We start from the raw sequence: 18,571 nt of genomic DNA, 5'->3' as shown, positions 1-18,571 counted from the left end.
ATTGAATTCTTTAGATACATGTTCTCAGGTCAGAAAGTTCAAGTGAACTCAAAGAAAGTATAAGACATTAGCAGATAAGGCTCGTGAGAATGTAACTGCTGTGCTCGACTTACTGAGATTGCCCACCTACTAAGAGCGATTCAAATCAGACATGGTCGCCAGCAATGAGTGATCAATGATTCCTGAAAAGTCAAAGTGGGCATGGCATAAGAAAAACAAAGCAGCATTCTCTCAACCAACGACAAACTACTCCAGAACTTATTCAACTACTGAAGTTTAAGTCGTGCGACTTTCGACGCCGCTGAAGATGCGCGACAGTACCGCTTGCTTCTTCCACACTTGGGTTTCGGTGTGGAATTAGTTTATGGATTCGGTGTGATGTTCTCGGTTTGTGTAAAGAGGAGTTAGAAATGCAAACTGATAACGTATGGAACATAAGTAAGGTATTAGGATTGGTGCATGCGACGGGTAAAAGGGCTTTATGGGAAATGTAGTTTTTGTTTGTTAACTGTTCATTGGCTGCTATGTTTTGCAATAAAGAAAGAGATGGCTAAGCCTCGGCTCCGAATCTTTAATAGAAATGAAAATTCTTGACGTACTAGCTAGAAATTGTTTTTCTGAAGAACAGCCTGGGAGCAGTCTAGCGTGTGCGGACACTGCTCTGCAGCTAAATATCAGTCTTCCGGGAAAAGCGAATTTAAAGCAAGCATTGGCAAAGCAAATAGTCAAGCCTTTTGGCTTTGCGAATTCTTTTTGTTGGTGCAATTTAACTTCGGAAAAATTAAACCTAAAAAGGCTATTGCAATGCTAAACAGCAATAAATAAATACCATGCATCGGCACGTATTCGAGGTTACGTAAAAAAAAAAAACTTGGCACTGTGCAGGGGTGAAAGGTACCAGTTGCACTGCGTTTGAAGAGGCAGTGGCTAGAAAGTGTACTAACTAATATACAATGCACGTCCCATAATCCAAGGGATGTAGAGCAAAGTCAGGCATAGTATAGCGTTTTAGTGGATTCACGTGTGGCTAACAGCGAGGAGATGGGACCATCGGTAAATAGTTGACTTGAGAATGTGGAAGGGCCACCGGAGAGCACATTGATTTCGGACCAGGAGAAAGAGTAAACTTAAAGCTTGACCTCACCTGTCAGAGACTGCCTCCAGCTCCACTTTCTTGTCGCTGTGCAGCAGCTGGGTCACGTAGTGTCGGATAAGTCCCACAAAAAAGGTGATAACGACTATAGGCAGCACCACCCAGATTCGGATAGAGGAGTCCAGGAGCAGCTCCACGGCCGCCATGATGCCCTCTCTCCCAACTGCGGCCGGATGACTCCAAAGTAGTACTGGAAGTTATAAACTTTACGACTGCCCTTTGACCCCGCCGGCAACCCTGTCCCCAAGACGACTCGCAAAAAGTCCAAAACTTGAGCAGTTAAAACGGTGACGTCATCGCCTTTGACATTCCTTTGCACCAGCCTGTGACGTAACACCCACGAGAAAGTCGGTCCGCTTTGACGTCAGACTGGCTGCTCACCGGAAGTGCTGCAGGATATGACGTTACCGCGCACCTGGCAGGAGGCGGTGAACTCCGGGGTCTTTCTCAGCCTCCGAAAGTCCTCAAATGGAAGCTCATTGCTCACATGGAGAGCACAAATACACCTGTCCTGTACACCGGAAGTCATAAACTTGAACCGGAAGCTCTTCTTCTAAAGGCGGAAGTATCCGTAACACGTCCGGGAGTTAGGAGCAGTGGTTCCGCACCCGGATGGTAAATATAGTTCCATGCATCATTGTGTTGAGTACAGAGACTGTTTTTATTTTGTGGCGCTCCGATAAGTATGCTTTTAGGCAGCTCTAGGTTTACGGGAGTAACCATGATCCGAGGGGAAAAGTGGCTCACAGAGAACCGTGTCCCATTTTCATGTTATGAGAAGTGTACACGTGTGTCACACATTTTAATGACAATTTCCACTGCCTGCTCAGTTGTAAAGACCTTAGTCGTAGTATACAACCCCACTAGCATTTTTAATCGTCCCATGATAGCAGATCTGTTAGTAGCAGTGATGTCTACGCTATTTGAATACCAATCTTGTATGGTAGCAATTTATAGTTTCATACCCCTCTGTGGATCGCTAAAGCGCATTATCAGGCGGGTAGCATGGTACGAGTGCATGAGTGGGAGTGTTATAAATATTGTGCTCCTAATGTGAGTAGTATTTTGGTTCTCTGTGTGAATGGCAGAATTACCAAATCCCATGCTGTTTTTAGGTCGAGCCTACAGCGCATGCGCTGCCTGGCCTGCAGCAACACATGTTGTGGTCAATTAAAGGACTTTACTCCCGCCTCCTGACTGGTTCTGTGTGGCTCTTATTTGCTGCCGCATAACTAGTTTAGATAGCGATACAAGGTTCAAGATTGTTTGTTTCAGTTAGTTAAAACCAGTACAATACAATTTCTGTTATAAAACTTCAGTAAAAAGTTTGTTTTTGTATAAAGGCTAAAAAATCATTCAAAAAAATCTTGTTTGGCAATTGATAGCACTTAAAATTGTATGAAAATATCATAATTCAGTTAATTAGTTTCTTAGTAAAATACAGATATTGTCCGGGTGCATTATTAATAAGTCTAAAGCATTGATTAACTCGTAGTGAGATTTGCAAGAGTGAATATTTCTCTAAACATTCTTGTCTTATTCACCATTGTATCCCAGAGACAGGTGCATATCTATATTTTTTTTAATGCTTGCGTATGTACGGAAAGGAAATGTATTAGTTTTACATTTCAGTGTTACGTCTGTAGTTTCCAACGCCCTTATAATTGCAAATCTACAAGTCCTAATGCCTCTGGTATTCATGGCTTGTTTTAATAGAGAGATTAGCGCTTGTGATAATTTGGGGCATGTGCACACCAGGTGAACAAAATCCTATTGACTGCTTCCACATAGCATGCATTCTTTCGGCCCTTTGTGGATCCATGTTGGCTGTAGATGCAGTAGACAGCAGATTGCCTAGACGCAAAGCCATTAGCTGCAATTTTTTGTAGACCGAGAATGTGATGTTTAGGTATGGTGCTGGGGTAAGTGTCTTATAATTAGTAATTACCATCCAAGCATGTTTCTCTTACTGAGGATGTTTTTATCGACCAGCTAGGAGTGAAATTTAGCTAATTTATTTATGGCTTGCTTAAGGATGAGTAGGACAAATTGGTTTTCCAAAGCCCACCTGTGCAGGTTTCTAGTAGTGCTTTTTTTAGATATTGATTGTATGGGGATTTTTCAACGTTCCCTAATTCGTCCCAAAAAGGCTTGTTCAGTTCCAATTCTGCCGCTTTTTGCTTAAGGGTATACCATTGCTTAACGGTTGCATACATTCTCCCAAGTGTTTCATTGGTTACCCCAAATTCTAGTCTTACCTGTGCTGCGGAGGCGGACTGATGAATTTGAAAGACTCTTTTATAAATTGAAACTTGAGACTTTAGTAGGTCAGCGTCTTTCCCGTACAATGCCGTACTGCCATATGTTAATGTTGGTAACAACTTGGCTTTTATTACTGCTAATAGGGGTTTAAATTATGGCCCCTTCAGTTTTTTCGCTAACGACCTGAATGCAAATGATAGGGCGTTTGTCCTCTGAGTCATGCTTTTTGGTCCCGATGATTGTGCCTGTTGTCAATATAGAAGCCCTGATACTTCTATTTGGATACTGCTTCTAATTGTTTGCCCTCTAATTGGAATTGCTGTTTTGCCTGCTGATGTCTACTGATCAGCATTGTTTTTCTTTTTTCGATGTTTATCTCTAAATTAAAGTTGGCTATATATTCCAGCGTTCCTTTAAGTGCTCTTTGTAGGCCGATCTCAGTTAGGCTCATCAAAACAACGTCATCTGCATATGATAAGTGAGATAGTGAAGAATTACCTAGTTTGGGTGGATGAGATATGATCTTATTGAGTTTTGGGGCCAGCTCTGCCATGTAGAGGTTAAAAAGATGCGGGCCAGGGCACAGCCTTGTTTCAGTCCTTTAGTTGTTACAACCTTTCTGGACAGCCTCAAACCTTCTTAAGTTTTACTCTCGTGTATTGGAATATAGCAGCAAAATTCCTCTGAGATGTTTTTCAGGGATGTTCCATGTACGCAGTTTTCTCCATAAAAGATGACATCCACGCTATCAAAAGCTGCCTTTAGGTCAATAAAACTAAGGTGTAGCTGCTGTTTCCTTCGAATATATTTGTCGGCAAGCTGCTAGAGCGATAGGATGTTTGTCATCGTCCCACAACCTTTTCGGAACCCTGTTTGGTTAAATGGTATCCGTTTTGTTTTATCAGCCCAGATGATCAGATCTTCCAATAATAGTGAGGCGCAATACTTTGCGTCTACGTCCAGAAGGACTATCAACCTGTAATTGGACAGGAAGGTTCTGTCGCCTCCTTTGAAAATCAGAGTGAATACTGATCCTTGCCAGCTTGTCGGAATTTGCCTTTCTCTATCTACTTCCCCCTACAAGTTTTTTAGTCTTCCGCTGTAGAAGTCTGGGGCTGATTCTGATTTAAAGATTATTGGAGGGATGCCATTTGGTCCGGAGGCTCCATAACCACCAATCTTCAGGATTATTCTTTTAATGTCTTTGTTACAGAAGCTCGAGTTTTCAAAGGTGGATCTTAAGTCACCAGCTTCTTTCCGTTGTGCTTTATCTGTGTTTTGCAATTCGGGATGTTGGCAAGTTTGGGTGCTGTTTTTGTTTAGTAAGACCCTCCTTTCGTGGCTCAATTGTACCTCTTGCTCCACAGTAATTGCCTGCTACCTCTCTCTCCATGCGGGGTGGTTCGATGGTTCAATATCTCTTTATTAATGTAACCCACTCATTTTCTTGTACGCTTGAGGTAATTGAGTTAGCAGGCCGCTTTAGACCATTTGTTTTTCTCAAAAATGCACTTGAGTTGATTTTCTTCGCAGTATGTAATAATTTAGCCAAAAAATTGTCTTCACGTCTTCTTTTGTCTTCCCTCGGCATCTTTTTGTACTTTTTCTTGAGTTTCCCTATTAATTCCCAATCTAGGGAAGACTTCTCGGTTCTTTTTAGTCTCCTTCCTAATTTCCTTATTTCTCGCTTAAGTTTGACAAGTTCAATTGATGTTAACCCTGTGTATTTTGATTCCGAGGCTTGTTGGGGTTTGACAGACATAATTGTTGGTAATCTGTTCGTGAAACTTTCCCACTCTTGTATATTGTTGCATTCGCTCATTTTATTTTCCGTTTTAATTCTCTGTACTGTTGCTTGAAGTTCTTCAATGTTTGTTGACCATTTCAGTCGTTTCAAGTCAGTTGAAAGCGTGCTTTCAGCAATTATCTCACTGTTTGATGCTCGAGAGGCTTTAAATTGAAGTAAATATGTTGGTATGAATGGTCACTTTTAGTAATGAATTCATTTAAGAACCGTTTGAGAAAGGGGAATAATAGTAGAGATAGTTCTGTATGGTCGAGGCTTGATTGCGTTTTTCCTCCGAGATAGGTATTCATTGGAGGGTTATCCTCTCGAGGTCTCCCATTTATTATTCTCAAGCCCATGTATTCCAAAGTTGTCACCAGCTGTAGTCCTCCTGGGTCAGGACAATCAGATTTAAGCTGGTATTGGGGTTGTACCTCCCAGAACTCATTATCTGCAGATAATTTCTCGTCATCTTCCAGCGTATAGATGAAATTTGAATTAAAATCACTTGATATTATAATTTCTCAGGTTGGATTACTGTTTTGTATGTCAATGATTGTGGTTATTAGCAGTTGAATCTGGGCTTTCTTCTCTTTCGCAGATGGATGAACATAGATGTTAACTAATAATACAGCTGCCTCTTTGTCCAGTAAACAAAGTTTTATTAGTTGCATATTTGGTCCGTAAGGAGCTATTTGCTCAGATTTAATATAAAGTTCAGTCGAGACAGACTGCCAGCCCGCCTTTTGGAAGACCAGACTTCTTGTTTTTTTCTGCTGGTGTGTTTCTAACAAAGATGATAACCCTCAAATCAAAGAATGGCTCAAAGCCTTCGATGCCCTCAATGGCGACCTCTCTCTGGCAGACTCGGTGAAATCTCTAGGAATCACCCTAGACCCAAAACTGGACATGAAGAAACACATCTCAAAATCTGCTAAAAGTGCCTTTCTCAATCTAAAATTACTTTACAAAATAAAACCCTTCCTCCCCCCCAAGGACCTTCAGCAAGCCACCTAAGCATTAGTCCTGTCCAGAATAGACTACGGGATCGCAACCCTGACAGGGACAGCAAAATCCCACCTTGCCCCCTTGAAGACAACACTCAACGCAGCAGCGAGAATGGTCTCCGGAATTAAGAAATTTGAGCGCATCTCTCCAGCCCTTAAAGAACTCAGATGGCTCCCAGTGGAGTTGCGAGCCAATTTCAGAACAGCCTGCGTAACCCACAAAGCCCTGCACACAGGCAAACCAGAATACCTGGCAGCCAAGCTCACCAGGGCAGGCCAGTCCAGGAACCTCAGGAGCTCCCACTCTCTACTGCTCATCCCCATGAAAACTCGCAAGCACAGAACCTTAGCCAAATCCTTTGCTGGTAACGCTCCGAAAATCTGGAACTCCATTCCTCCCCACATCAGAACAATACCCTCATTCTCTAAATTCAAGAGATTACTCAAAGGCCTCTTCCTCGACCGTGCTCGAGGGAACTGACAGACCCCAGACCACCTCCATTGTCTCTCCAAATTTTTCCTAAAACTTCGAGACGATCATCACGGTCTCAACTCAAGATTCCCCTGGGACCAATCAGTTAGATGACCTATTCTGTACAGTTGAACATTTGCTAACTATTGTATACGATTTACATGTTGTGAAGCGCTCTGATACCTTCTGGTCTAGCTAGCGCTATACAAAACTACTAAATAAATAATAAATAAATAAATAAATATCCGACAAGCAGAAGCTCCTCTAGCGCCCAAGTCTCCTGTAGGGCGATTAAGTCACAAGACGCCCAGTTTTAAAGGGGCCGGCCATCTTCTAGCCATTTCTTTGCACCGACTATGTTCCATGAGATAAGATGGAGGCTGTCTTAACTGTTGTTCTTTGTCTGTTTATGTCGGGGTCAGTTGGTTTTCACTCTGTTGAGTGTGCCTGCAAGCCAGCTCCTGTGGTCCATGTTGGGTTCTGTTGTTACTACTTTCCTGGCCTTGTCCGTGCTGCAGATTGCTGTTCGTGTACTAAGCCCCCTGGCATTCCGGAGGACTAAATAAGCCTGTGCCGTTGTCGCCAGGCTGTGCCCAAGGATTATCTTCTCAGAGGATTTTTCCCTTAATGGACCTGGGTAACTACATTTGACTGGCTTTGAAAGCCTTATGGCCCATGTGTCAATTTGATGTTTAAAGGACATGATTAGCTGGACGACCTCCTCCGTTTGCCATGTTGTGAGGGTTTGTTTGTTGGAGTTGCGTGTACTGCCTGGCGAAATTCCACGGAAAGTAGATGGGCTGAATTCAGATGTTTTAGCCCTGGGATGGTTGCCGTCAGTTTGAGTATGTTGCCCCTGTTTAGGGTGTCATGCCACCGCTGGGACTCATACTCTGGTGTTAATAGTAGTTGTTGTGATTGTTGACCGTACATCCTTGGGGAGCTGCTGTTATTGACTTGTTGGGCGGTGACCACCAAGGAAGATCTTTGTATTCTACGATTGTCGCTGTTCGGATTGTCACTCTTTTCAACATCTTGTAGCGTAATTGTTAGTGGTGACCTGCTTGTCAAGCTGGTCTTTTTCTCAGTTACGCTGAGGTCCTGTCTTTGGGAACCAGTTCCATTGTAGAAATTACGGCCCTTGGCCAGGTCACTTGCCCACTTTCCAAGGGGGCGGCTTCCACCTTATTATTTACACTGACTCTAAGGCTTTCCGTATGGTGAGGCAGTCTTTGTTGCCGGGCTAGGTAGTAAGCTCTTAGTGTTCTGTATTGGAGGGGTCTTACTGTCCTTGCCTCGTGGAGTTTTCTCTACACGGTCTTCAAGGCTTTGTTTGTTATTTACATTGACCTCTTGTTTATGCCCTGTTCGTACCAACTGGCTCCAGTCGTTATTCCCTAGTTCCTTCATTTGTTTCTTACTTTGTGGTAGTTTTAATCCGTCATTTCCAGTTGACGTTCCTTGTGTCTCTTTTTTCTGCTTCACCTGTTTAACGATGTGTTGATGCGCCTGTGATGTAGGAGTTTTTCAGGCCCTTGTTTATTCTCTTGTTGCTTTTTCCCAGATGATTGCGTGCCACCGTGATGTTCACTTCATTGATGATTGCCTGTGTTACCTTTTTGGATTGTCGTCGTTCTCTTTTTGGAGGCTCCTTTGCAGGCTTGCTGTTGACTTTTTCCGAATTACAAGTTCTGTACCCATCCTGGTCCCTACTGCTCTTTTCTTTCCACTTTGCCTGGACTCTACTGTACTGCTGACGTTAAAGTTTCTTTGTTTCTTTGGGAAATGATCCTTCCTTGCTGATGTTGCTCAAGAACACTCTTTTGGGCCCTCAGTTGACATATCTATTATTCCCTTTGAGGAACTTGTGGTGTTTAGTGTGGAGTCTATTTCTCTAGTTAAACTAAATATTGGAAACACTTTGATTCCTTGCTCTGTGGTTTGTTTCTCGCCTTGCTTTCCTTTTTTTGTTCTTGTTGTTGATTTAGTTGGTAGTTTAGTTGGTTTAAATGAAGTGGGTACATTTACCATGGAGCCTACTTTTTTCTCAGCTGGAGTTGTTTGTTTTTCATTTGTCCTCTACTTTCTTGTCAGATAGCGATACGTGATATCTGTTTTTCCTTGTAGGAGAACCGGCCAAGCACTGTTTTATTGCACTTGCATTGCTCTTCTGTTCTTTTGGCGGAACTCTTTTCACTGTTGTGCCCATCACTTTTTGACTGGTCTTGCTCACTATGTCTCTCCCACAGCAGTCCCTTCAGTTTTTAGAACAGTGGATGGTGGTCCAGGTTGCATGTGCGTCTCTGCCGTTCCCTCAGCCACTTACTTATTTTGCACCATAAAATCGGGGCTGCGGTCAATCTCTTTCTTTCCCTGAGCCGCCTGTCCCATTTTCATTTTATTACACGAAGCTCGGAACGTGTGAGCTCCAAGGCTCGCATTTAGCCCTGGCACTGCATCTGTTCGACACAATTATTTCACTTTGGCAACTTTTACAGTGTTGTGTTGTTTTTATTCTATACATCTCGTTAGTTTGATGACAGTTGAATTTTTTGTTTTGTTTCAGCGTGTGCACTCTAACCGCCACATGCATGCAGTTAATTTATTGGACATTGGGTGTGTAGATAAAGTTATCGACGTTCTGTCATATGCCCTGGGGCTGTTCTGAGGCAGATGCTGCTGTCCGAAATACTCTTGATCACCTTTTTCCGTCACTTTACTGCGTGCCGTACATTGCGAACCACGTAGGTCTCTTTCCAGTCGGGCATCTCCAAAATCATTATCTAATGAGGTCTCATGTTGCACCGCAGGCAACAGCGGCGACTACCACACCCAACCTGCTGGTTGTAGGAATCTGGGGGAAAGGTCATACATGAATAACATTGCAAAGCTAACTGTTGACATTCGAGGAATTCTCCGTGGGTGAGTTTTGTTAGTTTTGTCAGTTCCCTATTGTCCTGTGTTCGTGCCATACAGGTACTGCATGCATACATATGGTGAGAGTTAAGAAAACATTGCCCATTAATAGTTAACCGACCTGAACAACTGTCTGATAGTAAGGTACACGCCTGTGTAAGTTTGCCTGAGACCAATCGTGACACCCATTCTGCTTTAAATATTAGTCAGTTTGTGCTAGCATGTCAATGTTAAAATCCATACATTACAACTTTGACAGGACCAGCTCTGACTGGAAAACTCTGTATGAATGGCAATCTTAAGATTATTAATTTCTAGTATATACATCAGGTGTATTGCACCCCGGCACGATTGTATAGGTATGGACTGTGTGAAACGGCGTGTTGTGACCGGTGCGGACAGGATGATGCAGACTTTATGCATTTATAACACAAATTGCCCCAACCACAAAATCTCTACAAGCTTATTAGGAGGGAAAAGATCAATTTATTGTGATCCTCCTCGACATCCTACTCAGTGTCAATGTTTTTTATCTTTTTCAAGTTATGACAAGCTACATGACAGAAAACAACAATACATTAAATATTTACACACCTATATATACTTTGTACATACATTAAAAACAGATTCTTTACACAGTACAAAAAGAAAATTTCTTGCATCAAACATTACAAAAAACTAAGAATACATCACAAACAACATTAGAACAAACATTACAATCAAAAAATGGGAAAAATAGGAAAAACCAATCAAGGGGGAATTATAAGCAAATGAATGGCTCTTAATCAAATCAATACTGGACCAGCTGGTCTTAGTATCGTAGAGATTACATTTTATTCCACCCTATGAAAGTGCCATACCCAGTACACTCGGGGTGAAAATTGCAAAGAACACAGTTGATGGACAGAATGCAGAACAATCTCTTACATTCACCCCAGTACAAATATCTGGGCCTAAATCCATCGTTTTTTTGCACTCCACACCACTCTAGGTCAGACACTGGCCATATACAAATCAGCCTTGACCCTGTGCCTCATGGGAACAGTCCAGCCCAAACTACCAAGCCATGTCTTTCCTAGACCGGAATTAAGCATCCAAGGACCGGTTTCTGGCTATCAGCCTTCTTCAGCCTAGATAGCTTGACTCCAGTCATGTGGAGAGCCTGGGACTCACATCTGAGTATGCCCAGTACACTTGGGGTGAAAATTGCAAAAAACACAGTTGATGGACAGAATGCAGAATAAGACATGGCTTGGTAGTTCAGGCTGGACTGTTCCCATGAGGCACAGGGTCGAGGCTGATTTGCATATAGCCATTGTCTGACCTAGGGTGGTGTGGAGTGCAAAAAAACGATGGATTTAGGCCCAGATCTTTGTACTGGGGTGAATGTAAGACATTGTTCTGCATTCTGTCCATCAACTGTGTTTTTTTGCACTAATCTACATAGGCAAGACTAGCCAACAAGTCAACCAAAGGATCACCCAGCATCGATCACGCATAAAGAAAAAAATAATGACCGCTCCGCTGTGATAAAGGCCATAATGAACATGAATTTAAATGATCGGTGTTATTCACTGTGAATTCAATGACAAAATGCCACGATATTGAACGTGCCTTGCTGCAGAAAGAGGCTTATCTCATTTTGAAATACGATAGCACTCAAACAGGCCTTAACAGCTTGTCCGAGATAGCCCATATATAACTGGCATAGATACACAGCATAGCGGACTGGCATCTGTCAGACATCCCTGGACATAATCTGTAGCCTTACGTCCTCTTTTCACGAACACATCTTGTGTATAAAGAATAAGCGTGGCCATTGCCTGGCAGGTAGATATATGCAATCTTAATAATGGGTGCAGCGTCACCTACAGACTCTCCACATGCTCTGTTACTAAAGTTTTTTTTTTTTTTAGGGTGCATGCAATACACGATCACAATAATGACACTCAATGTGCTCGCCGTACTCGTGGAATAAATGCAATTTAAATCCGCATTTATCAAATTTAAATGAAATGCCCGTTTTAACATTAGTGTTCAGATAGAGTTGCCAATAAAGTTGTAACGTTTTTTTAGTTCAAACCCAGCGCTTTACCAAAATAGTTAAAAAATAGATTTTCTGCCTCCATTCATTGACAATGACACCATGTAACAGGCGCGCCCTGATTTTACATGCGCTTCCCACACTTAACATAATTTTCTCGTAGCGCAATTATGAGGACACTACAAGTCCCATCATGCCTTTTTTGGAAGTGGGCTTTAAATAAATGAAGTGCTTGGGCGGCCATCTCTTGTGAGAAAACTTTAATCACACCAGCGGCGTGCTGGTATTTTCGAGCAGGTAAATGCCAGGACATGTTTCCTGTCTATTTCACGCTTATAATCTGTTTGAATGGTCATACTTTGGCTACAAGCGCTTATACTCGCTTTTTCGTTTTTTCGCTAACACAGGACGGCAAATTGAGAGCACATTTCCAAAAATTAAAAAGGGAATAGAAATACACCATTAAGGTAGGCAAAATGATTCCTGCCTTTCATGGTATTTTAATAATGCATGCACTATGCGAACATTGCAATCAACAGCCCCACCACTAAAACATTTGTCACTATTGTTTTAGGAGCCTACCTTCATGGTGGTGGATTATATATAAGAACGCCGGTTGGCGGCAGTCGACAATAGCAAGGTATGCTTTATGTAGCACTGGGTGACGCCTTAGTAATGAAACCACGAGCTGGTTAGATTCACCAATGCAAACATTTCTTAAAATTTCTTGTAGGTTGTCCTGCCTGGCCGCGTTTAGAAATATTTGGTTTGAAATCCTTTACGCCTTAATGCCCTGCTCCACTTACAACCAAGTTTGGTATGCAGCAATTTTCTTTCTTGCCTTAAAAGAAGATCGGTTTTGAGAGTGATGAGTGAAATATTTTCTTAGCATCTTACAGATACAAAGAATAAAACAGCCCTGATGAGGGATCAGCGACACTGTACCTGACCTCAAAACGCGTCGGCACTTTCATAGGGTGGAATAAAATGTCATCTCTACAATACTAGGACAGGCTGGTCCAGTATTGATTTGTTTAAGAGCCATTCATTTGCTTATAATTCCCTCTTGATTGGTTTTTCCTATTTTTCTCATTTTTTGATTGTAATGTTTGTTCTAATGTTGTTTGTGATGTATTCTTAGTTTTTTGTAATGTTTGATGCAAGAAATTTTCTTTTTGTACTTTGTAAAGAATCTGTTTTTCATGTATGTACAAAGTATATATAGGTGTGTAAATATTTAATGTATTGTTGTTTTCTGTCATATAGCTTGTCATAACTTGAAAAAGATAAAAAATATTGACACTAAGTAGTATGTCGAGGGGGATCACAATAAATTGATCTTTTCCCTCCTAATAAGCTTGCAGAGATTTTGTGGTTCGGCAATTTGGTTATATATTCTATAAAGGGTCTAGCGCCACCACGTGTTTACCCCCACCCCACCCTTTTGTTCTTAGACTTTATGCATTTAGCGTGGAATTGCCGGACGGTAGCTGCGTTCTGGGACGCAGTGGTGCATTGTTTGCATGAGATGGTCGCCGCAGACCTTCCATGTACGCCGCTGGTGTGTCTTCTTTGTTGTGTGCCACATGTTGGTGGGGTGAATGGCATGTTTGTGCGACTGGCTCTGCTAATGGCTGCTAGGAGGGTGGCAATCACGAGTGGGAGAGGTAAACGACCTGTCCTAAAGGCTTGGCTTGCCGATTTGGTGTATTGTCGTGATAGCCTCAACGTCTATGCGGAAGAGCTGCCCCTACAGTCAAGGCCGAGTGACATCTGGGAGCCGCTGCGATTGTATTTGCTTGCACACTCTGAGTAGGGCATTAGCTGGAGTCTGAGCGAGGTGGGGGGTGTGCCGTGGGGTGTTTGTGGCTGGGGGATCCAACATTGGGAGCAACGCGGTTGATGTCAGAGCTATTAGGCAGTCAACTCGCACTATGATGTTGATTTGTCAATGACATTGTATTATGATTGAGATTGTCTTTTCCTTTTATTTTTTTTGCTCATTATTTCTTTATCTTTGTCTTTTCTCATTATTTCTTTATCTTTGTCTTGCATTGGGGTTTGGTCTGCGTTTTCCTTTATTTGCTTGTTATCACGCTGGAGGATTCCATTGCATTAATTGAGGATGTTTTCAGAGTTGACACGATGTCATTGCAGATACCTTCATGATATATTTTGTATGTGCTTATATTATTATGCGGATGTAGTTGTTTTTCTTTTTGATGAAGAAATTTACAAAATAAAATAAATAAAAATAAAAAACTTTGACAGGACCGGCTCTGTTACCATTAAATTAATGATAGCTCACTACCAGCTTTCCAGTCTTTCATTGGCTATCTACACACAGAAAGATTGGCCTGTCCTTGCCATGATGCCAAGTTTTGCCTTATGTGCCACTAACACTTTGCATTCTGGGACAAGTAGTTTTGCCTTTCTTTCTATATTTTTAATTCCCCAATGCCAGGTGTTTGAGTGTAATGCGTTAACAATTATCAGGAGTGGATATCACATGTAATAGGCGTACTATTTTCCCCAATTCTGAGTCCTTTCAGCATGGTAAAATTACAATAGAAATATCAACATATCAATTGGCTACTTGCATTGCATGACAGAGTATATGAGTCACATGATATTTTAATCAACAATATGTAGTTAATTATCTGAAATGTAGCCCTAACAACTCCTATTTGACAAAATCAAATAAGACCGGCATTGTGAAACTTCTTTAAATACTTAAAAAAAGAAAATGTATCAATGCCTTTCAAATCGTATACCACAGCATTCAACAAACAACTTTGGTTTTCTTTCCTTTTTCCCTTGAATAACGTGCACCATACTACACGTTGCCATGCTGATAAGCCTTTAATATTGTGAGGGTACATGAAGGGCCAACTTCCTGGCTAGCCACTATTTTTTTGCGGCTGTGGTAATTCCTGGCAAATGATGTCTGTGTTTACCAACATCTATCTTTGTTTTTAAAAAACTGCAAAAAATATGAGTTTTTGCCGTTCATTTTCTAGTTTCTTGAATATGGATTAGTTTACACCTGTATGCTCTTTATTCTGCAGGTGCCGCAGTGTGCTAAGTGCTTCTGATTATTTTTTTTCCCTCTTGTGATCACTTGTGGCGCCACCACAGAGATTGTTGGTTTTATATGTCTTTCTCTCCCCAAATTCTCCATTTGTCATTACAGCATTTCCCTTATTAACATTTTCCTTCTGCGCACTCTTTCCCTTGCTATCTCACTTCTTGGCGCACACCACAAAGAATGTTAGTTTTATTAGTCTTTCTCTCCCCAAATATTTTGTCATTACTGCATCTCCCTTGTTATTAGGTCTCGCCTGGAATTATCATCCGAAGGATGCGTCCAGGCGGAGACTTATAGCTAGCTGACTCGGGGGAATGAAGGACAAGAAAGTGTTACGAGCTTTTCTCTAGGATTTGGGTGCGCGAACGCGCACGTTCCGTCCCGCGCCGTGCACATCCCTCCGATTTCTTCAACTTGCCACACATGCGCGCGCATATACACACACAGCCAGACAGACACTCGCTCACACACACCCCCTCCCCCCCACACACACACACATACACACGCAGGCAGGCACACACACAGGTACAACACACGCAGGCACGCAGCGCACTTCCCCCCCCCCCCCCCCACCCCCCCGGGCTTGCTTACATACACACAGAAACGCGCGCACACACTCCCAACCTTGCTCACCTGGCACATGCAGGGCTTCCATCACTGAGGGGGGGGGGAGGGGCACCGTCAATGTGCCCTGACGCCCCCCCTTACCGGCTCCTCTCGTCCTGTCCCTCCGTGTCCAGACTCCGCAGCCCGCTCCGTTGTTTCTCCGCCCCTTCAGGAAGTTCGTGCGTGTCACGCCTCTTCTTTCTCCCGGCCAAATCCTATTTGCGTGTCAGGCCTCGTTCTGAACAGCTGTCATTCAGAGCGCTCTGGGATTCCAATTAGGCCCAGAAGACAGAGACTAGCGAGTTATAAACTTCATGAAGCAACCCTTATTTAAATTACACTTTTGTTACGAGCATCCACAGCATTTCTTTTTTACTCATTACACACTCCTCCCATATTAAAGAGTGATGTTCTAGTTGGTAAGCTTGGGCTGAATATATCAGCGTGCAAGACTGGCATACCGAGGGGGCTGGCCTAGCAACGGAGCGAGATGAGGTATGAGCTGCGCATATAAAAGGCATCATTTACTGAAGAACAGCTGTGTGTTTTTCCGAGACTGTACTAATGCTAGGCTCATAGACAAACCTTAGCGGTGGCATACTTTATGTCCGACGGTTATTTCTGCGAATTGACCTTACACTTTTCTGTGTCAATTGAACTTTGTGTACAGCGCTGCGTCAACCTTCAGGGATTTAACAGCGCTGAAGCGAAAACTGAAATAAGTAAACACAAAGTGGACAAGCAGCTAAAAGGGAAGGTGGCGCGTTGTCGGAGGTTGACTCAAACAGAACAGCAAAAAAAAACACGAAAGAAAACCTCAAAATCTATAAAATACAAGTCAGCACCGTCTCCAGTGAATTAAACGTCAGTCTGCAGTTTTTATGTCACATCAAATCCTCCGGTGATGCAAGACGTGGCCTCCTTCCCTTCTAAATAATAGCTACAGTCAGCAGATACACACACAAACCTCCTCACACTCACACACCCCCACACACTCACTCTCTCACACACACACACACTTACTCTCCGATCACACATATAACACACTCCTTTCACTTATACATACAGCACACACACACTCCTATCACTTACACACACACGTACACTCACAGTCCACACACACACACATACACTCTCCTATCATTTAGACATACAGCACACACACATTCACACACAATAACCCACCGATTATGTTTTGGGAAACTGAAGGCAGTGCATTAAGCTGCAAGTGTGGCTTGGAAAAAAAGATGGCTGCTTGTCGTTTGGAGGTACTTGGCCTTGTGGGCGAGAACCTTTTAGTAACACCAATACAGACTTTGCAAAAAATTTAATGCAACCCATTGTCATATACAATGCCAATAACTCAAACTTTAATGCTGCGAGACCTATTGCATTGCAAATGCTTGTCTTTTTCCTTTGGCACACTCTTTCATTTGCTATCTCACTTCTTTTGTTCTTTCTTCCACCTTCTTTGTTTCTCATCCAAGTCCTCTATCTATTTTTTTCTCTACTGCCATGTTTTTATTTCACTCTTATTGTCTATCATCCTGTTATTCTCTTCTCTTTTCAGGTTATGGCATGGAGGAGAATGTGGCCCCAGGACTGACAGGACCCAGAGACACTGGGGTGTTCTGAATGCAGTCTTTGGAAACATACTTCACAGATTGCCATGGCATCTGGGAAAGTGCATGTGCAGCAGAAGATTTTCGAATATGAGAAATTTATCAATGAAGTCCTTCAACAAGACCTGCAGTAAGTGTGCTATTTTTTGGTATTACAGAAGAAATGGTCTACCTCCTTTCCCCTGTCAGTCTATGTACTTCCTTCATTGAGCTCTCTGTTTGGCTATTTCCTTTTTAGTCTAACTATATGGCAGTTTGTGGTGAATTAAAGCTTTGGTGATGTGTCTTGGAATGATTTCTGTATGGCTATTGGACGCTCATTTAGGCTTGTTAATCATATTGATTACGGTGATCCAAAAAGTAGATATTTAGATACATATATTAATGGAGACAAGTGTCTTGGGAGGCTAAACCGCTCAAACAGTAAGATGAAAGAGATGCAATATTCAGTTTTTGGATGTATGAGATATAAAAGCTTCTGCAATTCAGTTGTTAACTGAGCTTTTGGCTTTGTGCATAGCTCCTGAACTGAAGATGACCAAATGAGCATACTATTACTGTCATGTTTGATTGAGCTGCCCACATACAGCTACCTTTATTAGCCAGAGAACGCTCATAAGAGGCTTGATGCAGTAGCATTATAAATGCAGGCACCATTACAAGTTGCTCCAAAGAATGGAATCTACTACATTTGCTTTAAAATGGTGAGAACCGAGGAAAGAAAATAATTACCTGATCTACTAAGAAGCCGTTGTACTTCAGAAATGCTAGCAATTCACCAAGATGTCCTTTGTCAGAACTTCAGGACTGAGGCTTGACAGGAACATAGAAGTCTATGGATAAGAGGAAGCAAAGCTACCTCTCTGTGATAACCCTGGGCTTGTAACTATGCATTGGCCATCAGTCACAACAGCCATTTTCTTTTGCCTTCTGGCTATGGGTGTACGCCCCCCAACACATCATAATTGTGCATGTCCACACTATATCTTCAGGGCCAGAATTCGTAACATCTTTCATACCCTGGTGCTGTTAAGCAGTGTATAATCCCAACTGCTCTCTATAGGGTTAATATATTAATGTCTTAATTAATTTAAGTATTAGCAAACCTCAGTGGGTGGAGCACTCTCCTCTCAAAAAATGCTCATGGTATTGCTGCCCTGTGGTGTTAGTAATGTGTTTTTTTTCTTTCCTCCTCAGGAAGGTACTGGAACAAAGAGATGCTATTTACGAGAAGATTGCACAGTACCTACAGCTGAAAAATGTAGTTGAGAGGCTACAGGTACATTTACTTTGAGGCATTTGATAAAACCAGCCAGGCTTGCTTTTGGGTGAACCCGAGTGTCCACATGGTTTGTTTGCAGTGGGAGTGGTATTTTTTCTTTCTCTCTCATGAAGCTCAAGTAGATAGTAATGACATTCCAGGGGCCTCCACTGATGCATGTGACTTGAGATTAACTCAACCCTGCTCCTTTGTCTGGTTGTGTCTTCTGCATGAAATACGGTTGAAATTTACATTGAGGTGTAGAGGTCACAGTCTTAAGAATTGTGCCAATCCCCTGAAAGCCTAGCCATGGTAGATTCTGTATGCTTATGCCAATCCAAGATTAAAGAGGAA

The 18,571-nt window shown here is 42.3% G+C and overlaps 2 protein-coding genes across 2 annotated transcripts in view; one reads left to right on the top strand and one right to left on the bottom strand.

The window, feature by feature from the left end:
• The window catches only part of LOC147684592 (ER membrane protein complex subunit 3-like), a 45,220-nt gene extending 43,921 nt beyond the window's left edge, over positions 1 to 1,299 (bottom strand). Inside the window, exon 1 of the mRNA XM_086940432.1 lies at positions 1,145 to 1,299. Coding sequence (XP_086796558.1) covers positions 1,145 to 1,299 — 155 coding nt within the window. The remainder of the gene's footprint in view (positions 1 to 1,144) is intronic.
• Positions 1,300 to 1,631: 332 nt separating this feature from the next.
• UXT (ubiquitously expressed prefoldin like chaperone) overlaps positions 1,632 to 18,571 on the top strand; it is a 38,340-nt gene continuing 21,400 nt past the window's right edge. The window contains exons 1-3 of the mRNA XM_086940433.1: positions 1,632 to 1,768; positions 16,905 to 17,086; positions 18,154 to 18,235. Of these exons, the coding sequence (XP_086796559.1) occupies positions 17,004 to 17,086; positions 18,154 to 18,235 (165 nt within the window). The 5' untranslated portion in view covers positions 1,632 to 1,768; positions 16,905 to 17,003. The remainder of the gene's footprint in view (positions 1,769 to 16,904; positions 17,087 to 18,153; positions 18,236 to 18,571) is intronic.

The sequence above is a fragment of the Lissotriton vulgaris genome, chromosome 10, assembly GCF_964263255.1.
Source record: "Lissotriton vulgaris chromosome 10, aLisVul1.2, whole genome shotgun sequence".
Classification (NCBI taxonomy): Eukaryota; Metazoa; Chordata; class Amphibia; order Caudata; family Salamandridae; genus Lissotriton; species Lissotriton vulgaris.
This window is presented reverse-complemented; position numbering and strand designations above follow the sequence as displayed.